Source organism: Tursiops truncatus, chromosome 1 (assembly GCF_011762595.2).
Source record: "Tursiops truncatus isolate mTurTru1 chromosome 1, mTurTru1.mat.Y, whole genome shotgun sequence".
Lineage (NCBI taxonomy): Eukaryota > Metazoa > Chordata > Mammalia > Artiodactyla > Delphinidae > Tursiops > Tursiops truncatus.
In genome coordinates this window covers 33,216,360-33,235,827 of record NC_047034.1, presented here as the reverse complement: position 1 = coordinate 33,235,827, position 19,468 = coordinate 33,216,360, and the positions used below count along the sequence as shown (strand labels likewise).

The 19,468-nt window shown below is 53.6% G+C and overlaps 1 protein-coding gene across 11 annotated transcripts in view; it reads left to right on the top strand.

Annotated features, from left to right (window-relative positions):
- The window catches only part of PIK3C2B (phosphatidylinositol-4-phosphate 3-kinase catalytic subunit type 2 beta), a 61,651-nt gene that overhangs the window by 24,135 nt on the left and 18,048 nt on the right, over positions 1–19,468 (top strand). For 4 of the 11 annotated variants that reach the window (XR_012330655.1, XM_073802056.1, XM_073802076.1 and 1 more), the window contains 19 exons: positions 599–699; positions 1,288–1,442; positions 1,658–1,778; positions 4,700–4,811; positions 4,963–5,042; positions 5,424–5,487; positions 6,962–7,108; positions 7,750–7,783; positions 8,608–8,803; positions 9,890–10,012; positions 13,450–13,617; positions 14,172–14,283; positions 15,254–15,316; positions 15,441–15,583; positions 15,992–16,063; positions 16,885–17,073; positions 18,219–18,312; positions 18,450–18,544; positions 19,004–19,184. Coding sequence is in view for 10 of the 11 variants with exons in the window: in XM_073802056.1 (XP_073658157.1) it covers positions 599–699; positions 1,288–1,442; positions 1,658–1,778; positions 4,700–4,811; positions 4,963–5,042; positions 5,424–5,487; positions 6,962–7,108; positions 7,750–7,783; positions 8,608–8,803; positions 9,890–10,012; positions 13,450–13,617; positions 14,172–14,283; positions 15,254–15,316; positions 15,441–15,583; positions 15,992–16,063; positions 16,885–17,073; positions 18,219–18,312; positions 18,450–18,544; positions 19,004–19,184 (2,250 nt within the window). In the remaining variant the exon portion in view is untranslated. Of the gene's footprint in view, positions 1–598; positions 700–1,250; positions 1,443–1,657; positions 1,779–4,699; positions 4,812–4,962; positions 5,043–5,423; positions 5,488–6,961; positions 7,109–7,749; positions 7,784–8,607; positions 8,804–9,889; positions 10,013–13,449; positions 13,618–14,171; positions 14,284–15,253; positions 15,317–15,440; positions 15,584–15,991; positions 16,064–16,884; positions 17,074–18,218; positions 18,313–18,449; positions 18,545–19,003; positions 19,185–19,468 lie in introns of all 11 variants that reach the window. The other 7 variants (XM_073802078.1, XM_073802079.1, XM_073802057.1 and 4 more) reach the window with 6 other exon arrangements.

Genomic DNA, 19,468 nt, shown 5'->3' with positions numbered 1-19,468 from the left:
TGCCCAGAAAGCTGCTTTGACGCTCTCTTCCTCAAGTAGTGCTTACTGGGAACGCACATGTGTCTGAGTCATTGCCTCCATTCACAGTCTCTCGGTCTCTCTCTGAGTTGGGTCCCTGGGGCTTACTGTGGATGTTGGAGCTTTGCCCAGGGCTCAGCTTCCCTGGGGACGGTTTGGGCAACCCCTTGCTCTGGCCTCAGTGGTGGGACGGGGAACAACAGCTGTCTGCTCAGCTCCCCTCCACGCCTCTGGGAGCATCCCCCAGAAAGCCAGCCCCACGGCCCAGCGTGCCGGGAACCACCTGACCTGCAGGGTTGAGCTTATTAGACACTGGCCTCTCGGGAAGGAGGTTCGGCCACACTCATGTCCATCCCACCCAGGCTTCCAGACTCAGCTAAGGCATCAAGCACTCTTTCACCTTGGCTCTTGGTCTGCCAGGACGGCAGATAAATATATTCCTGGATTTCCCACATGTTTTTTTATGCCCCTTTCACTGGAAAGTCTTTACACCTAGAGTTTAAGAGTTTAGGCCTAGGAGCCTGTGGGAAGGGGATGGCATGAGGGAAAAGGCACTGAGTAAGTTGCTCTTCTCTTAAAGGTGGGCTCCCGGCCCCACGCCATCGCCAATGGCCATGAGTTGTTTGAGGTCTCAGAGGAGAGAGATGAGGAAGTTGCTGCATTCTGCCACATGCTGGATATGTAAGAGTTAAAGACTGGGGGGTTGGGGAGGGTTGTGGGCGCTGGGGAAGAGAGTCACCCCTTTCAGAACTTTCTAGGGAGGAAGAAGAGCCATATTTAATACATCTCAATTTACAACTATGGGATGCTTCCTGCAACCGGTATTTGCAGGCTTTTTGGAATCTTAGAAGTTTCACACTTTGGACAAAATTCAGGAAACCTCGATCTAACAGTCAAATTGTTCCAATCACTTCAGGCTCAGTTGCCTTTAGGAACAAACACACCCCAGATGGAGATAAGAGTGTAATCTTATCTGGGGCTAAAAGAGAAAGGAAGTGGAAAATTTTTCCGTGGAAAGCTGTGTGGTTTTAAAACTATCCTTAATGTTCAACTCAGCTTGGGAAACATTTTGCAACTGTAACAGATGTATCAAGAACAGGGTTTCCCCCAGCTGCTTCCCCACTGCCCCCATCCTGGCCCACAGACCCACGGGCTGAGTGGGGACGGAGGGGTCCTTGGGCCTCAGGACGGGAGGTCCCAGCAGGCCTCTTGTTGACCATTCTCTTCTGAAGGCACAGCGACGGTCCTTCTCCCTCTCTTCCTGCACAGCCTCCGATCTGGCTCTGATGTCCAAGACTACTCCCTCACTGGGTATGTCTGGAGCACTGTCACCCCAAGCCCAGAGCACCTCGGGGATGAGGTTAACCTGAAGGTGACCGTGTTGTGTGACAGCCTGCGGGAGCCGCTCACTTTTACCTGCAACTGTAAGTTAGTGGGGAGTCGGTGTGAGCATCCCTAAAGGTGGGGCAGGGGTGACGGTGTTTTGACTGTGTGGGGTCTTTTGCCGTCGATTCCCAACCCCAAACTGTGTGTTTGCCTGCTTTATCTGGTTGTTGATGGCTCTGGGGGACGGGATCGGGATGAACCCCGCCTACCCCAGTGCCCCCCCTCATTGCTTCCCCTGCCTCTCCCCTTGCAGGTTCCTCCACTGTAGACTTGCTCATCTACCAGACCCTGTGCTATACCCATGATGAACTGAGGGGTGTCGATGTGGGTGACTTCGTGCTAAAGCCCTGCGGGCTGGAGGAATTCCTGCAGAAGTGAGTGCACTGGTGGGGACAAGCGGGCAGGAAGTGGCACCTGCCTTCTAGGTAGTAGGCTTCTGAGGGGGCTTCACCGGGGTGGTGCTGGGCTCGAGGCCTGGGGCTGGCAGCTCCCTGCCAATCCCACAGTCAGGACTCCTGCTTTCTGGGCATACTGTCAGCCACGTCGTACTTCCCCCAGGAGCTCGGTCTTCCAGCGGGGTTGGCTGGCTTCCTGGGCCAAATCTGCTGTGGAAAGAGCTTGGAACTGGGATTAGACAAAGACTAAGTCGTATCTGCTTGCAGACTTCTGCGTGTGGAGGGATGTGTGTGTGGGGGCGGGGGAACTGTGTGGGGTAGCTTCTCCCGCCCTAGATTATGTGTGGGGTCTTTATGGCCAAGGGCTGGAAGAGGACTGGGCAGAAGCGCCCTGTGGAACTAGCGGTAAAAATCCCAGTTGCTCTCTCCTCCCCCTTCCCCTGCTGACAAGCCTTTCCCCCACTGGCATGTGCAGCTGGTTATGCTCCTTACCAAAGGCTCGCCTCCAGCTCCTCTGCATCCAGTGGCAGCAATCCCCTTTCCACTGCCCTGGGACTCTGGGGTGCTGGGGTGGTGGGAAGGGGGACTGGACCCCTCAGGTGGTACAGCTGTGTGGCAGGCTGTAGAGTCAGCCAGAGGCCAGCAGATAAGGAAATAAAGAGAGCTGCTTTCCTCCCTAAGCTTCCAGTTGCCTACTGGCCACTTGGTGAAGCAGATCTTGGGAGCGGGGGAGGAGAGGCCGGTATCTCAGGTCTGAGGGGTGCGCGATGAGGGCCACCACTTGCTCTTTCTCTTATATGCAGGTCTAGATGCAAGGATGGTTGATCTATGGCTAGAGCAGTTCTTGGCTGGTTTCTTTAACCTTAGGGATATTGTGGGCCCTTCCTGGCCTCTGTGCCCTCAACTGGAAAACTGAGAGAAAAGAAGGGGGCAGGGCCCTACGTGGCACACCTCCAGGGAGCACAGTTCAAATGTGTATCGCTCTCCCCTAGGGGAATAGAGGGGGCCCCAGATTCAGGGGCTCCTGGCGCAGAGCACCTGCCACTGTTGTAAGGGAGCAAGGGGCATAATGGGTCACATCAACGCTTGGTTCCAGCTGGTTTGGGTTCCAGCTGCCACTTGATCGTTGTGGAGCTCTGACCCTCAGCTGCTTCTGTACGATGTAGCAAGGGTTAAATATGAGGATCACCCAACGAGCGATCAGTAAATATTCCCAGGGAAGGACCAGTCCAAAGAGAGGATGCGGATTAGATGGGTACTGTCATTTCCCTTGCAGCCCCCTAGTCCTTGAGCCCCCAAGTCCAGAGGTGGTAGATAAGCCGTCAGCTTCTGACATCTTGCCAAGACTCAGGTGGAGTGTTCCAGGCAAGGTGGAGAAGGATTGTTGGTCCTAGGGTCATGCCTCTCCCACTCTAACTTGAATGCACACAGAGGAAGGTCTTCCACAGAGAAGGTCAAGCAAGTCCCTGGGGGACCTGTGTCCATCACTCTTGGTCCAGGAGCCCCCTCCTCCACCAAGGCTCTTCTCTTCCCTCCCACGCAACAGAAAAGCCCAGACCCCTGAGCACAAGATAGCTGCCTTGGGTTGGGGGTGGAAAGGACCCTCTGGGGGTTCCAGAAAGCTGCTAGTTCCCAAGGAGGCCCTGTGTTTCCTACCCTTGCTTAGAAAAGGGACTGACGCTGAGGGGGAGTGGCGGGTCCAGGATGCAGGCTGCTCTCAGATAAGAACCTTGAGACAGTCCCGGGGAGGGTTGGGTTTCCTGCCACCTCCCCCACCCCTGACGTACTCTTCCTTCCTCCCAGGGCACTCCTACCAGCCCCACCCCACAGCCCAGCCTCTCCCACCCCCAGGTTTTGACTGCAGCTCAGTCTTAGCAGGTTGGGGTCTAAATCAGAGGCTTGGCGCCTCCGGATGTGGAAAACCCACTTACGTCCTAGCTGGACTCGACTGGCCTCCGGCCCAGGCACCTCTGCTGGCTTCTGCACAGAGCCCCATGCTTTGCTCCTTTCCTCTCCATTTCTGGCCTAGATTCCCAGCTCTGCTGAGGAAGGAAGTCCCTTTCCGGCTTCTGTTACCCAGCTGCTGGGACATGGCCCAGGCCTGCAGTGCTGGCCTGCAAGTGGGACTCAGCCTGCCCCTTCTCCTCGGCTTCCTTTCTGCCTAAGGTGTGATCTGGAGGGAGGAAGGGGCTGGATCACCGAGGGACTCCCTAAGCCGCCTTCTCTGAAACTTGGGGGTGGGGCGGGGGTCTCACCTGAGCAGTGGGAATAGCATGCTGGTAGTCTGTAGAGATTTACCTTGTTATTCACCATCGCAGGAGCCACAGAGGGAGGTGAGAAGCAGCACTTTGGTGGGTTAGGGATGATAGACCTGGAACCTTGGTGGCTTTGGTTGGTTGGTCCCAGCACCCAGTTGGTCATGGTGGGGGATGTGAGACTTAGGATCACAGTGTTGGGGGGATAGTGTCACCCATTGAGCTCCACACCCAAGCCTGAGCACAGGCTGGCTTCTTTTGTGTCCTGTGTACCAAAGCCAAGAGGATGGGGTTTAAACACTGCCCCTGAGAAATCTCTTTGTTCTCCACTCCCTCCAGAAGTTCCCGCCCCTAGAGTGAACCAGTGATAATGGTAATAAATACCTAGGAAAGTCATTGTTTGTACAGACCAAGGGTTAAATGTAATAGGTGGCATTTCTTTAGACAGACCTCTGTTTCTTTCCCCAAGCTCTACCGTGACATCTCCTAAGAGCTAAGGTAGGGGTACATGACAGGTATACTCCCCCTTCACCTTTCCTCCCCCTTCCTCCTGTTTCTCTCTCCCTGAGGCTAAGGTATGCATTTCCCTTGAAAGTCCCAGTGAGCCCCCAGAATGCTAATGGCCTTGTCCCCCTGTCCCACCAGCAAGCACGCCCTGGGCAGCCACGAGTATATTCAATACTGTCGAAAGTTTGACATCGACATTCGGCTACAGCTGATGGAGCAGAAAGCTGTACGCGGTGACCTGGCCCGGACGGTTCGTGTGTGGTGGGGAGGCTGATGGCTGCGTGGGGATGGGGAGGTAGTGGGCAGAGGGTGATATGGAATACCTTGGGCGGACATGGGGCAGTAGCACTGCGCTGTGATACAGGCACCACCCTTCTCTGAATAGGGCACTTCTTACACAGGTGAATGATGACCAGAGCCCCTCCACCTTGAACTACCTCATCCATCTGCAAGAGAGGCCGGTCAAGCAGACCATCAGCAGGTGAGAGTGGGCACCATCTCGGATGTGGCCCAAGCCCGAACCGTGAGGGGACCCTAGCAGATACCCTTGCTTGCCTTTATGCCAGGGCCAGGGGTTCTTGCAGGTGTTGGGGCCCAAGAGTCTTAGAGGAGAAGATCCCCACTTCAGGGTATGTGACATCTCTTCCCTCTAGTCCTTTGCCACATTCTCCAGGTAGAAGGTAGCCAACTAGAAAGGACTTGCCGGCCTTCAGTCTTCATGGGACCTAAGGGAAGAGTGGGAACCCCTTTAAGCCAGAGTCTGATTCCTGAGCTGTGGAGAAGGAGGGAGAGGATGGGTCTTCCAGTACACTGGGTCTGTTCTGACATCTTCTATGACCTTTCCCTGTCCCCAACTCCCCAGGCAGGCCCTGAGTCTTCTGTTTGACACTTACCACAATGAGGTGGATGCCTTCCTGTTGGCTGATGTGAGTACAAATTCTGGGGCTGGCCCAGCTGCCCAACGCTCCTCCCTTCCTCTCCTCCCGTCCTCCTGGGATCAGCTCACACTGGGGATCTGGAGTAGATACTGAAAATCTATTAGCAGAGCACTTTTTTTCATTCCCCTAGCACATGGGCAAACCACGACTGCCAGCTCTTGGGCAGCTGGCCAGTGTGTATAGAAGGGTTGTGCTCCTCTGTAGAAGTAGGTCAGGAACCATGCCCTGATCCTATCTCTGGAGTAGGGCATCTTCAAAGCTAAGGGACATAGAGTTGTCGCCCTGCTGCTGAACTTGAGCGTGCACTGGAGTGTGCGTCCTGTGAGCAGGGCCCAGGAACCTCTGATTTGAGAGGTTCTGATGTGCTGGTGTCACAGGTGGAAAGTCGTCAGAGGTAGAGGGTCCCAAAGGTAGGGAAGGGCCAGGACTCTCCTTACGTGGATTCACATGGTGTTTTAAGCCTCAAAACCATGAGAATAAACATTTGCTCCACATGTCATGAAGTTGAAGAAAATCAGACAGTGACCTTCAAAAACAATCCCTGTCTCACTGATCCTGTTATAGTGGTTACATCCTTTTGGGAGAGTTCAGCTTTGTATCTAGCTCAGCCCTCCACCGACTACCAGAATCCCTTCTCTAGCAGCCTCTGCTTGAAAATTTACTGTGATGAGAGGGGAGTTCTCTGAACACCTTTTTTTGCACTAGTCTGGCCCTCTGTTAATGGCTACTGTGGATGGAGAAGCATAAGAATTGTCTTAGCCTTCAGGGAGCTTGTGTTCCTGCCAGAAAAATGGAATAGTAACGTAAAGCTATTAGTAGACAGAACAGGTTGGTAATGAGTTAATCAGGGGCTCTTGGAGAGTGATAGAGAGGGGAACTGTCCAGGGAAGGCTTGGGGAAGGAGGGTGGAGTTTAGCTGGTCCGTGATTTGCATTTACTTAGGTAGTCAGGGTAGGACAGGTAAGGGGATTCCAAATGAGAAAACTGCAGGAGCCAAAGTGCAGAGGGCAGGGCATGGCCATGGTCTGAGATGAGACCCATCTGGACATTCTTGACAGTAGTAGGAGAAATAAGGCTGCGTGGGCAAGTGGGCCCTCAGTGTGATCTCTTTGGTCCCCCTGCTAGTCCCTGTGGATTGATTTTATTAAAACTGCATGTCTCTGGGGGAGACCCTGCATGTGTTTGTATAGTATAGGCAGACTGTAGCGGACAGAAGGAGGCTGGGAATAAGAGGAGTTCAGGCAGCGTGGCTGAAAGCGCTGGGGAACGTGGGCTTGGCTCCTTTAATTCAGCAGGAGCTGTGTGTGGTTCACTAACGCTGGATGTTTGAAAATAAAGCATGGATTCCACTGGTTACTCCTGAGAGTCATGGGCCACTACTCCTGCCGGCTCATTCCTTCAACACTGTGGGTGCTGGAGGCTGAGTGCTAGCCTGCCAGCCTCACTGTGCCGCCTCCCACAGGGCGACTTTCCACTGAAGGCCGACAGGGTGGTCCAGTCTGTCAAGGCCATCTGCAACGCCCTAGCCGCTGTGGAAACCCCTGAGATCACCAACGCTCTCAACCAGCTGCCCCCCTGCCCTTCCCGAATGAAGCCTAAAATTCAGAAGGTAACAGGGCCCAGAGCACTAGCGTGGGGAAGGAGGAGAGGAAAATTCCCCGGAAACCAGGTGACTAGGTGTCCACTTACTAAAAGGCTCTTCTCTCAACCTCCATCTTTTATGTTTGAACATTCAGTCACAGAGTTTTGGGGAGATAGCTGCCAAGTCTGTCACCTCTTGCTGAGGATGAGAGTGGGCTAGGATCTCCCCCCGGGACTGACTGCCGGGATCCCAGGCCAGCAGAGGCTTTGTTCACAGTCACTGCGGCGCTGCCTGCCAGTTTTCATACCCAGCAGGGTGCAAGACCAAAATCTGCCCCGAGCCGGGGATTTGGGACTCCGCAATGGGGGCTGTGTGCTGTGCAGACGGGGCCAGCCAGCACGATAGGTGCTGTGATCTGTAGTGGGGTAGCCTGAGGGCTGGCGTGTTTCATTTGGGTGGACACGGTGATTTTATCCTTGGTCTGGTTCACTGTCCCATCACACGAATCTGGTACAAACTGTTACTCTATCCTCCCTGGGGAAACTCTGCTCCTCAAATTTCGGTCCAGTCTGGTCCAGATGAGCACAGCTATGAAAAGCCCTTCTTCCAGCTGTGACAGAAAAGGCCATGGCCCTGAAGCTCCCCTCCCTCTCCTTTTTCCCCAATAGGATCCCACCGTCTTGGCTGTGAGGGAAAACCGAGGTAAGGGAGCTGCTCTCTTCATCCAGAAGGGGCAGCTGAAAACTGCAGTCTCTGCCCAGATTCCTTTTTCTCCCTGGCCCCTTTGATTTATGGGTCCAGGTCTGCCTCTGTGTGTGTATGTGTTTTCCTATATGAGGCGTGGACGCAGCTGGAGAGCACATTTCTTTCCACAAAATGTTTTCTAGTTATTTTTACTAGTTATTCCTGTGGTGTCCCTGGGAGATGGTGATGAGGCGGTATAAGTGTGAGGGTAGGCGTGGTGGGGCAGAGTTAGCCCTGGGTTCCAGATGGAAAAACTTTCACTTGGGTAGGTTGTGAGCTCCTAACCCCTGTGTTTCCAACTTTGAAGGGGCCTGGGGAGATGGTGATAAAGAATTTTTCCCTAGGATTCCCCCTTAAGTCTTGCAAGCAGAATGTTGCCCTACAGAGCTCGTTTCTCTAGGATTCTTGGTCAGTGATTCCCAGTGTTTCAGATTTCGTGGACCAAAAAGCATTATTTTGGGGACCAACATAGAATTATCAGTTTTTATTTTACTAAGCAATGACTTCTTTTAAGTAACTGGTAACTAGTATTCCCACTACTTCCTAAAAGAAAGGACATTTTACACTAAATAAGTAGCAATACGTAAAAATAAGGACAATTTTAAAACTGAGGATCTGTCATTTTACGAGAAGCTCGTGACGTGCTCCTGCTTCATCACAGATGGGTGACTGGCATTTGGGGACTACTGTCCGAGGGTATCCCACCTTAGCCAGTGCCATGACAATAAGATGGGGCTTGTTGAAGCCCCACTATTCTTCCTTCTATCCCCTTCCTTTCACAGAGAAGGTTGTGGAAGCCCTGACAGCTGCCATCTTGGACCTGGTGGAGCTGTACTGCAACACGTTCAATGCAGACTTCCAGACAGCGGTGCACGGGAGCCACAAGCATGATCTGGTCCAGGAGGCCTGCCATTTTTCTGGGCCCCTGGCCTTTACGGTCTATGCCACCCACCGCATCCCCATCATCTGGGCTACCAGGTGAGCACTGGGCTGAATGGCCTATAGGGAGCAAGCTGAGTTAGACTTCAGGTGGCTTTTCCTGTCCGCATGTGACCCCACTGTCCTAAATTTAGGATCTGTGGCATTATGGTGCGCTGTGGCTGAGGGGATGAGCCCACTGAGAGGGAGACTGACGGGCTGGGACATCCCAGAGGAGAGAGAAAAGGCAGCAGCGGTCAGATCTTGTCACTCCCTCTCAGCGATGGCTGCCTAGGCATCCCTGCCCCCTCCCATCCAAGGCCAGCTGATGGAGACGCTGCGACAGATGGCCGCTTCCCAGATCTGAGTGCATGCCTCACGGCCAATGACTGCACTCCGCTGCAGATGGACAATGGGAGGGGGCGGGGAGGTGGGAGATGACCCTTTGTCTGGAGTTCCCTAGGCCTGCAAGGGTGGGTGGAGGAGGACGTTAACTTGGTAATCCTGAGCTCCTCTCAGGGTCTCCCAGCATCCCAGGCCTGGGGGAATAGGCCTTTGGCTCCACCCGACCCCCCCCCCCCCCCCCCCCCCCCCCCCCGCCTCTTCCCACACCCCCTCCCCCTCCCTTCCCCTTCTCTCTTTGTTCCTCACTTAATGTATTCCTCTGGGCGATTGGCGGAGAACAAAGGAGGCAGCCTGGGAAACCAGGGCCTTCTCTGACCTCTTCTGTCAGGCACCTGTCACGAGCTGCAGGGACTCCCATGTGTTGGCATTCATTTCAGCATATGTCGTTTTTCATCCCCCACGCTTCTCACCTGCGCATGCGCACGTGCGCAGGCGTGCCCCCGGACACCCCATGGGCTGGAGCTGGTTCTAAGGAGGAGGCTGCATGGCTGCTTCCCAATAAAGAAGGGAGAAAAACCGAGGGCTCAGCATGGAACCTGAAACTGGGCAGAGAGATCCAGATCCAGTTGCTTTTCCCGGAGCACACTTCCGCGAACCCGATTTGGCTGTCCTGTCCCTTGACCCCACGTTCCAGTCCCACAGATCAAGAGTCTTACAGGGGAAATGGTGTTTGGCATAGTTTGGGTGACTGCGATGAGGTCTGGGAGCTGAGTGTCCTGACCTACGCCCTTTCTCTTGTAGCTATGAAGAGTTCTACCTCTCCTGCTCCCTCAGCCATGGTGGCAAGGAGCTGTGCAGCCCCCTGCGGACCCGAAGGGTTCACTTCTCCAAGTACCTCTTCCACCTCATCATCTGGGACCAGCAGTAAGACCTCCCGCCAGGCTCCAGTGCCCACTGCAGACACTCTCAGCCTCCTGAATGCCCAGATTAAACCAGGCTCTGTCACGAACCCTAACCAAACAAGCCATTCAGACTCTTGAGACTCCACTTCCCTATCTTAAATGGGGACAAGTGTAATTTCTACCTCTCAAGTTGTTATGAGTTTCCAATGAGAAGTATCCATAAAGGCTTGTTGTAAACCATGAAGGACCATATAAACATTAGTTTTAATAATAATTCATTGTTTTGATCTTGTCTCCCTTAAAAGGTTTAACTAGTCTGAGGGAGTCTCATCTTCTCCCTTCTTCCTACAGTTCTCATGGAAGAGGGAGATGGCACCATGGTTTCTTTCTCCCTTATAGATCTGGAAGGGCAGGCTGCCTAGAGGGAAGACTAATGGGCTTAGAGCTATAGGAATAAGGCTCTATTTCTAGGTCTGTCTCTAGTCGTATGTTCTCTCTGGCCTCTTTGGGCCTCAGTTTCTCAAACTGTAAAATGGGGACATTTGTTTAACTCAGAGGCAGTTGTGGCACGGAAATGAGGTAAGACAGGTTATAAATAGAAACATGAAAACACAAGCACAAGATAGTATTAACCACCGTTTATTAACAGTAATTTGCTGTCCGGAAGGTAGGCATCAGCCAAGCAAAACAGGAAGGAAATGGAGGCCAGGGTGCCTCGATGGTGACATTGCAGGAGCCTGTGTGCCTCGTGCCTTTTCTGTGCTGCTCCGTCCTCCCTCCAGACAGTCAGCAAGCACCTTGTTTGCTCCCCGCAGCTTCACTTTCCCAGACTGACTTATCTCTGAGTCCTTATGTGCAAAGCAGAGCTGCAAATTCAGTATTTGGAGTGCAGGTTAAAGAGATTGAGGAGGGTCCTTGGGGAGGCCAAGGATACCAAAATAGGTGGATGGAGAGTCTGTGGAAATCCGGGGAGAGGTGGGCCATTTTACAGACGGCCAACGGGAGAGGCAGACCTTTTCTCCTGTCTTCACACGTTTATGATTCTTAGAGCAATAAAGGTATAAATGAAGTCCTTTAATTAAACAATCACCAGAGCAGGAGAGACTCCTTGGAGGCTGAGGATGGCTACATTAAACGGCTCCCGAATTTCACCATCCCCTTGGGATTCTCTGGCCTCAATTACTACATGCTTTATAGCGCTCCAGCCCAGGCAGACCTCACAATGAGCCTTAGACCCTTTCCCCACGGAGTATCAGAGGTGTGGAAGCAGCCCAGCATGTCCCACCTCAAGCTGCCTGCTCTGTGGTCTCATTCTACTCCCTGTCTGAATCTCCGCCTCAAATCCCATAGGGCTGCTATCCTTCCTAGAGCCTTGTGGAGGGTGTCATGTCAGCGCTGCCCCTCCAGATGCCCCGTGGCACCTTCGTGATCAAGACCAAGGCATGTGGGAGGAGGCAGTACAGTGTAGGCTTTGGGTGCCACCATCCTCTCCTTCTCACCGTAGGTGCAACCTTGGGCAGGTCATTCAACCCAAAAAGGACACAGTAATAGGGCCTACCCTATAGGGTTGTTTGAGAGCAGTTGAGACACTGCAAGTAAAGTACTTGGCACAGTACCTAGTACACGATAAATGCTTTCTTCTTTATCATCTTTGTTGTGTTCTGAGCTCTCTCAGTTCTGGTTTCTCTGTTCCAAGTGACTGGCACAGTGACTGACACATGGGGATGTTTGTGCATGAAAGTACTAAATGTATATAGCTCCGTTCCAGTGCAGTAACCACAGTGTCACATAGCAAAAAGCACCCAGTATATACACACATCACACAAGTGAAGCCATGTTCCCCTTTTCACTGATGAGGAAGCTGAGGTGCAGAGGTGTGAGTAGTTGCCCAAGGTTGTGAGAGGCAGAACCAGGACTGGAACCGGCACATCCCAGGAATGCTGCCCGGAGGAGTCAGCCCCTGTGATGCACTGTTGAGGAATGGGTTGCAGAAGGGAGGAAGTTCAGGGCTACAGCTAACCTACCGGTTGTCCTGACTCACCCCAGGTGAAGGTCCATGGGGGAGGTTTTAGAATACCAGCTATACCCAAGGGCTGAGGAGAAGGGGCCCTTGGTTGGTTCTAGCCATTATGGTTTCAGCTAGAAAGGTTCCTCACTCTCTTTTCCTCTGGATGCCCAGCTGGAAGCCGCTTCTTGGGTGAAAAGAAAGGGATCAGGGCCAACTCCGTCTCCTCTTTGCTGTGGGGTCAGCTGATTGTCTCCCTCACTGTAGCAGCATGGGGTCAGCTAACTCTCAAAATAGGCCCCGCAGCCTCGCTCTGCCACCGTAGCCAAGCCCTGGCCTGGCGTGCACGCTGGCTGCTGGCGGGGTCCTAATTATAGCTGTGGGCCCCCATGGTAGAGGCAGCTGGGACAGAGCAGGGCCCTGCCAGTCTGGCGGGAAGGAGAGAGTGCCTCACTTACGTGGAGATTCCCCTGGAGGAGTGAGGGGCAGCGGTGGAGGGAGGCTGCTTCATCATGAAACTGCTAACCTTGGGGGTGGCCGCCCCGCCTCTGTGCCCTCTGGCATAAAAGCTGCTGGGCCCTGGGCTGGCCAGAAGGGTGTGACAGTATGGACTTTTCCCAGGGACAGCTGCCCCGAAAGGTAATGTGGGTCCTCCCTCTTCCCACAGCTCCCCTCCCCTCTCCACCCACCCCACCCCAGGTCCTTATCCTGAACTTGGAGGGAGTAGCCGGGTGTGATTCAGGCGTGGGAGCACGGGAGAGACTATCTGGGCTTGGGTGCTGGCAAGGGCTTCGGTGTCAGTTCTTTGGGCCCCGCCAGTTTGCTTTCTCACCACCCAGGGACTCAGAGGAGCCCCTTCTTTTTATTCCTTTGGCTTTGAAAATGTTTCGGGGTGAGAACAAACTATTTGCGTCCAGTGGGTTAGGAGAAGAAGGGGACACGGGAGGACAGACAGGTGGGAGGGCCGTGGGGGAGGGTGCGCTGAAGGCGGAGATCATGCTGCCGCTTCCAGGCTGCTCTCAACCGAAAGAGGTGGGGGAGGGTTGGGGATTGTTCAGTGGAGAAGGATTGTCAAAAGGAGCAGCTTCTCGGTGACTCTGCAGAAATCCTAAAACAAGGGAAGGAGTATGGCTGACGGTATGGGGCATGTAGACACCTGAACTCTAGGTGGCCCTGGCCAAGTGAGTTCTGTCTGGTCACTGTGGGTAGCCTCAAAATCAGAGGATGTTTGTCTTACTCTGCCAAGAGGCTGCAAAGACATATAGACTGTGCTCCTGCAGGCATCGAGTGGAGGTTTTGCCTGCAGTTTGGGATCTGTCCTGGTTCTGCAGGAAGGCTTACCCAGGGAGCATATCGGGAGGCCAAGTTCTCAGCCTCATCTTGACTTCCTGGGCCACCTGGCCCTGGAAGCCACAGGGGTGCCGCTTCCTGATTTGGTTTCCTGTCCTCCCTAGGATCTGCTTCCCTGTGCAGGTGAACCGGTTGCCTCGGGAGACCCTGCTGTGTGCCACTCTCTATGCTCTGCCCATCCCCCCACCCGGGAGTTCCTCGGAGTCCAATAAGCAGCGGCGGGTGCCCGAAGCCCTGGGCTGGGTCACTGCTCCGCTCTTCAACTTCAGGCAGTATGTGGGCCCAGGGCAGCTTGGCCTTGGCAGGGAGGAGGGGATAGGGAGAGAGAGGCCTGGCCGCTGCATGGGCCAATGCCCCTTGGGCAGGTTGGCCAGGTGGGGCTCACCGGCAGAGTCCAGAGGGTCCCAGCCCTGGTGGAGAGGACCAAGGCACAGGACTGGTGGCCAGCACAGTTAATGTAATCAAGAGCTACTGGGCAGGACTGGTGGGAAGGGGCATGGACATGCATGCTCAGGCAGCGTCATCTGGTCTTGTCATTGGAAGGACCTTAGAGGTCATCCAGTCCAGCTCTCTACGTCATGAAGGCATCCCTGCCACCAGGTCACCCAGACCAGGGAGGGTGTGGTTAGTTTAGGAAGGCTTCCTGGAGGGGGTGGGTTTTTGTAGGACTTGGAAGAAAGAGAAGGTCGTGGTCTGTGGGGGAGAATGAGAGAGAGGAGTTGGGCAGTGGCTTCAAGCAGAAAAGGCAGAGTTTTGGATAGGGAGAGCGGGAGGAGAACCATCTCCTCTGGGTTTGTTGGCTTATCCCACCTTCCATCCTCCTTAGAGTCCTGACCTGTGGCCGGAAGCTTCTGGGCTTATGGCCAGCAACACAGGAAAGCCCCAGTACCCGTTGGAGTGCACCTAATTTCCATCAGCCAGATAGTGTCATCCTGCAGGTGAGACCCCAGCCTTTCCCTCCCACCGACCCATCAGGACCACTCCAGAGTTGGCTCCATGTTTTCCCTTTGAGGTTTGGGCTGGGGCAGTAGGAGAAAGTGCGGAACTTTGCGCGTGGGATGATGAGACTGAAGCAACTAGGTGAACATGGTTAGACCCGGAGTGGGAGGGCAAGTTCTACGGAAGCTATGTCCCGTCTCCTTGAGGTTAGCTGATTTCAAGGAGCCTGAAGGCAGGGTCTGAGACCCTTGCCAACCAGGGCTCAGCTCTTCAGAGTTCCTTATATTGAACCCTAATATTACTAATCTGAGCCATCCCCTCTTGGGGCCCATGGGGAAGCCCTCCCCACAGCCACTCAGTGCTCTAGTGGGGTGGACCCATTCTCTGGGGACAGGAGGAGGAGCTGGTCAGGTCCAAGGTCTAGTTACCGTTTCTGGTTCCTTTTCTTGTGGTCATGAGATGCTTTGGTACGGAATATGGAATATCAAAGTGGATACAGAATGAAAGCTCCAAGAGGCAGGCGTTTTTATCTGTCTTATTTGCTACTCTGTGCCCAGGGCCCAGAACAATGTTCGGTACATATTAGGGTTCAATAAACATTTCTTGAATGAAAGAATGTGGAACTCCCTTTGAGGACTGGCTCCCTGAGCTCTGACATCCATTTTAGAAGGATGAACATGGCAGCAGAGAGCAAGGGAACCCAGCGTTGCAGGCTTCAGAGTTGGCAGAGCTCTCACCTGGCATGTGGTCCCACTTTCCATCAGGCAGTAGTGCCCTCCAAGACCACACTGAAGGCTCCCCAACCTCGGCGTGAGGCTCCCAGTGGCTCAGCCTAATGACGCTTCTGTTCAGAGTTTGGCCTGGGGCCAGTCCCCTCACCTAGATGCATCTCAGCCCAACCTCTTCCTCACTTGACCGTTTTTCTTTCTCTCTCTCTGTTTCCTTCTCATTTTTCGCTGGAAGTTATAGCTGGAAGGGACTTTAGCGATCACCAAGTCCAACAAGGTTATTTTACAGACAAAGAATCTGAGGGTAAGGGAGGGAGGAAGGGAGGCAGGAAGGCTGGTGGGTAAAAGAAGAGCTGGAGACCCAGGTAGGTGGCAGCCCCACCCAGCTTCCTGTTCTCTCTCCTCACTTCCCTGATGTCATCTCCCAGATTGACTTTCCCACCTCAGCCTTCGACATCAAGTTCACCAGCCCCGCTGGAGACAAGTTCAGCCCCCGCTATGAGTTTGGCAGCCTCCGGGAGGAAGACCAACACGTGCTTAAAAACATCATGCAGAAGGAGTCCCTGTACTGGTGAGGCCCAGGGCAACCCCCATGTGTGACTTGGGCCTCTACTAAGTCTCTCGAGTTCTAACTGACCTTCTCTTACCTCCCAGCAGGTCCCTGTCCTCCTGCTTTGGGAGTCAAGGTGGGATAGGGTGGGCACTGCCGCCTAGGCAGGAAGTGGTGGAGAGAGGGCTCTGCAGCCCCCAGACGTTTTTCATGAGCTGACCTTAGGCAAAGTGGAGAGCTCACAGTCAGGATGTTAGATCTGGGAACACCCATCCCCACGATGGGGACTTGGCCCAGAATCAGCTTGCCAAGAGGACCAGAGCTTTGCCCCACCCCCAGATAAGCTGTGTACTATTTGCTGTCCATTGGGGCAGCTGGGCGTTATGCTTACCACCCTGCCCCCACCTCCTGCCCCTTCCACACCCACAGCCTTTGCATTTCTCTGGCCCTGTCACTTTCCAAAAAGGATCAGGTGTCAAGGCAAGCTGGCAGCTGTCAGGGGTAAGCGAGTCCAAGCTGATCTCATCCTTGGGGCTGCCTGTCTCACCAGGGTTGAAGAGGCTGGAGGAGCTGGTGGGATCTGGGCTCCTCCCCGGCCTGCTCTCTCCTATACCTCTCTGGCTCCTGCATGGCCCTTGCATGTGGCGGTTGGGGGAAATGAGAGAGATGGGGCTCATCTCTCTCCCTCGTGTCTCACCCAGGGCAGCCAGAATCACCGAGTGACGGCAGACCTCCCCTGCCCCCATTCCTCTGCTGACCCCTTGCTTCATCAGCCCCTGAGCTCCCTTCTCCCATTAGACACCTGATCTCAGGCAAGGCCCAATTAGCTGCAGGTCCTATAAAACCTCCAGCTGGCCCCAGGAAGCCCCAGGAGGCCTCTCAGCTGCCCAGACCCTGAGCAGTGGGGACCACTGCCCTCTGGTGGCTCTACTTGGGAATGATGCCCGAAGGGCATCCTCAGGAGGGGTCGCGAATTCGGTGCCCTTGGCCCCTGCATGCTGCCTTGGTGTGAGATGTCCCTGAGTCAAGGATCAAAGATGCCATTTGGACCCTGGCTCCCAGAGTTCGCTTCACACATTGCAGTCACTTAGGGATATTTTTAAAATTACCGATGCCTGCCTTCCCCAGACATTCTGACTTAATTGGTTTTGGGTGTAGCCTGGACAAGAGGCGTTTATAAAGCTCCTCAGGTGATTGTAACATGCAGCGAAGTCTGGCAACTACTGAACTGGAGTGTGTCGCATTCTCTTGGAGCGTGAGTACCTTACCCTCTGGCTGACTCTGCTGTCTCTCTCACCTCCCCCTACCACTTCCACCCCCAGGCTCACTGATGCTGACAAAAAGAGCCTGTGGGAGAAGCGGTATTATTGCCACTCGGAGGTGAGCTCACTCCCCCTGGTGCTCGCTAGCGCCCCCAGCTGGGAGTGGGCTTGCCTGCCCGACATCTACGCTCTCCTGAAGCAGTGGACCCACATGAACCACCAGGATGCCCTGGGGCTCCTGCATGCCACGTGAGTTGTAACACCTACCTTTCCTGACCACGTGTCCTTCCAGAAGCCAGGGCTTGGCACTGCCCATCACTGACCTGGCCAGCTCTGGGGAGAATGGTCAAGTGGGTGTGGAAATTCAGGGCTTTTCCACTTCTCCTTTTCCCTTTCTTTATTTTATTCCACCCCCACCCCCCATGTTATATTATGAACATTTTTCAAACATACAACAAAACTGAGAATTTAATAGTGAACATCCATATTCCCACCACCTAAATTCTAACCATTCACATTTGTTATATTTGCTTTATTATGTATATACTGTCCATCAATACATCTTATTCTTTAATGCATTTTGAAGTAAATTGAGGCATCATAACTCCTTCCTAAATACTTTAGCAACCATAACATTAACTACAGCTCAATGTTTGTTTATGTTGTTTTCTTTTGAGACAAAATTTACATGTAAGTAAATGCCCAAGCCTTATGTGTACATTTGCTGAGATTTGACATAGGCACACACCTGTGTAACCCAAACCTTATCACTTAGTTCTGCTCTTACAGTCCTCTCTTCCTTCGTTCCTCTGGGGACACAGGCTCCCAGTCTCAAACCCCTAGAATGGTTTATTTTCTTCCACTCTTAGTAATTAAAATGTACCTGATGCATGTATTTTGCCTTCAGGACTCTTTGAGGCAAAGGTTTTGCTAATCTCTGCTAAACTAATTCTGGCTAGGTGTACTGGCTTATATATAATTTCATGATCTCTGTTATTTGCCTGGCAAGCTTTGCATTAAAAGGATGGTACCAAGAAACAATAATGCTTTGACCCTCACGAGGGCTCTGTGATGATGGGATTTCTGGCACAATGGGAGTCAAGGAAGAGATCTTTGGGAGTGGGGTTGAGGACTTTATCCATTTTCTTAACTCATACAGAGAGTGAGAGTGGCTTCCATGGCCCAAGGCTGACTCTGACCATGGGCCAGGGCCACTCTCAAGGGTTGCAATCCAGAAAAGGTGCTTAGGACTCTTCTAGTGGCTTTGGCAGGTTCTGGGAGTCATTGCCATTTCTTCACCCATGGCTCTGAGACCTAGGGGTGAGGGTGCTTCCTCACTCCTGTGCCTTAGACCCTGTGGCTGGATTGTCAGGGTCCTGGGCTCTATTTTGCAGGTTCCCAGACCAGGAGGTGCGTCATATGGCCGTTCAGTGGATTGGCTCCCTCTCTGATGCTGAGCTGTTGGACTACTTGCCCCAGCTCGTGCAGGTGGGTGAGCTGGCCTTCCCTCCAGTTCTGATGGTCCCACCCCCAGGACCCCAAGACAGACTGCATCCTGCAGGGATAGCAGTTGGTATAGATTACAGGCAGTCAACAAAGCCTCCTGTTCCCTCTCTCCTACACAGGCCTTAAAGTATGAGTGCTACCTGGACAGCCCCTTGGTGCGCTTCCTCCTGAAACGAGCTGTCTCTGACTTGAGAGTGACTCACTACTTCTTCTGGTAAAACTGTGTGCAGAAAGAGGAGAGATGGACACACCTCCTTCACTTGGGGGTGTTTTACTCTAAGCCTGCAAGGGTGGGGAGCTGAGCCATCTGGGTTGCAGTATGTGTCTGACTTACCAGGTGGCCTTGGGCCAGGACCTTTTCCTCGGGGGGTCTCAGCTCACCCGCATGTAAGCGCAGTGGGGATCATCCCTGGCCCTCCCCTGCACCCACGCACGGCAGAAATACAAGGAGAAACCAGATGCAGAAGGGCTTTGAGCCCTATTTAAAGACAGCATGGGCAGACTGAGGTGTGGCCGAACGCCTCTGTATAAGTTCTGCATCCAGAGCCTGTTTTCCTTCCCAAGTTTGGGGTAGGTTCTCCAGGGAGCTGGAGCTGGGTCTGACCACTCCCCACCCTCCCCTTGCCTGTTATCCTTTGAGTGTTCTGACTTCCCCCCTCCCTTTGCCTGGTAGGTTGCTGAAAGACGGCCTCAAGGACTCTCAGTTCAGCATCCGCTACCAGTATCTGCTGGCAGCCTTGCTGTGTTGCTGTGGCAAGGGGCTGAGAGAGGAGTTTAACCGCCAGTGCTGGCTTGTCAGTACCCTGGCCAAGCTGGCCCAGCAGGTCCGGGAGGCTGCCCCGTCTGCACGGCCGGTGAGTGGGGTGAGGCTGCCTCTCCCCATTTCCGGTTCTGGGCCTCTGCAGCCAGTCGTTAACTTCTTAGGCATCCTGACCAGCAGGGTGGCACTTGACCATCTCTGGTGAGGGGCTGGAAAGAGGTGACTCCCTAACCTACAGGCTACAAACTGACAGTCTGCAAGCTGGATACAGCCCACGGAATGTGTTCTCTTTGGCTTGCGAAGTATTAACATTTTTATTTAACTGTTTACCTTAAAGGCTAAGCCCAGTTGTGTAAGTTGTTCACTGCACAAGAGCAC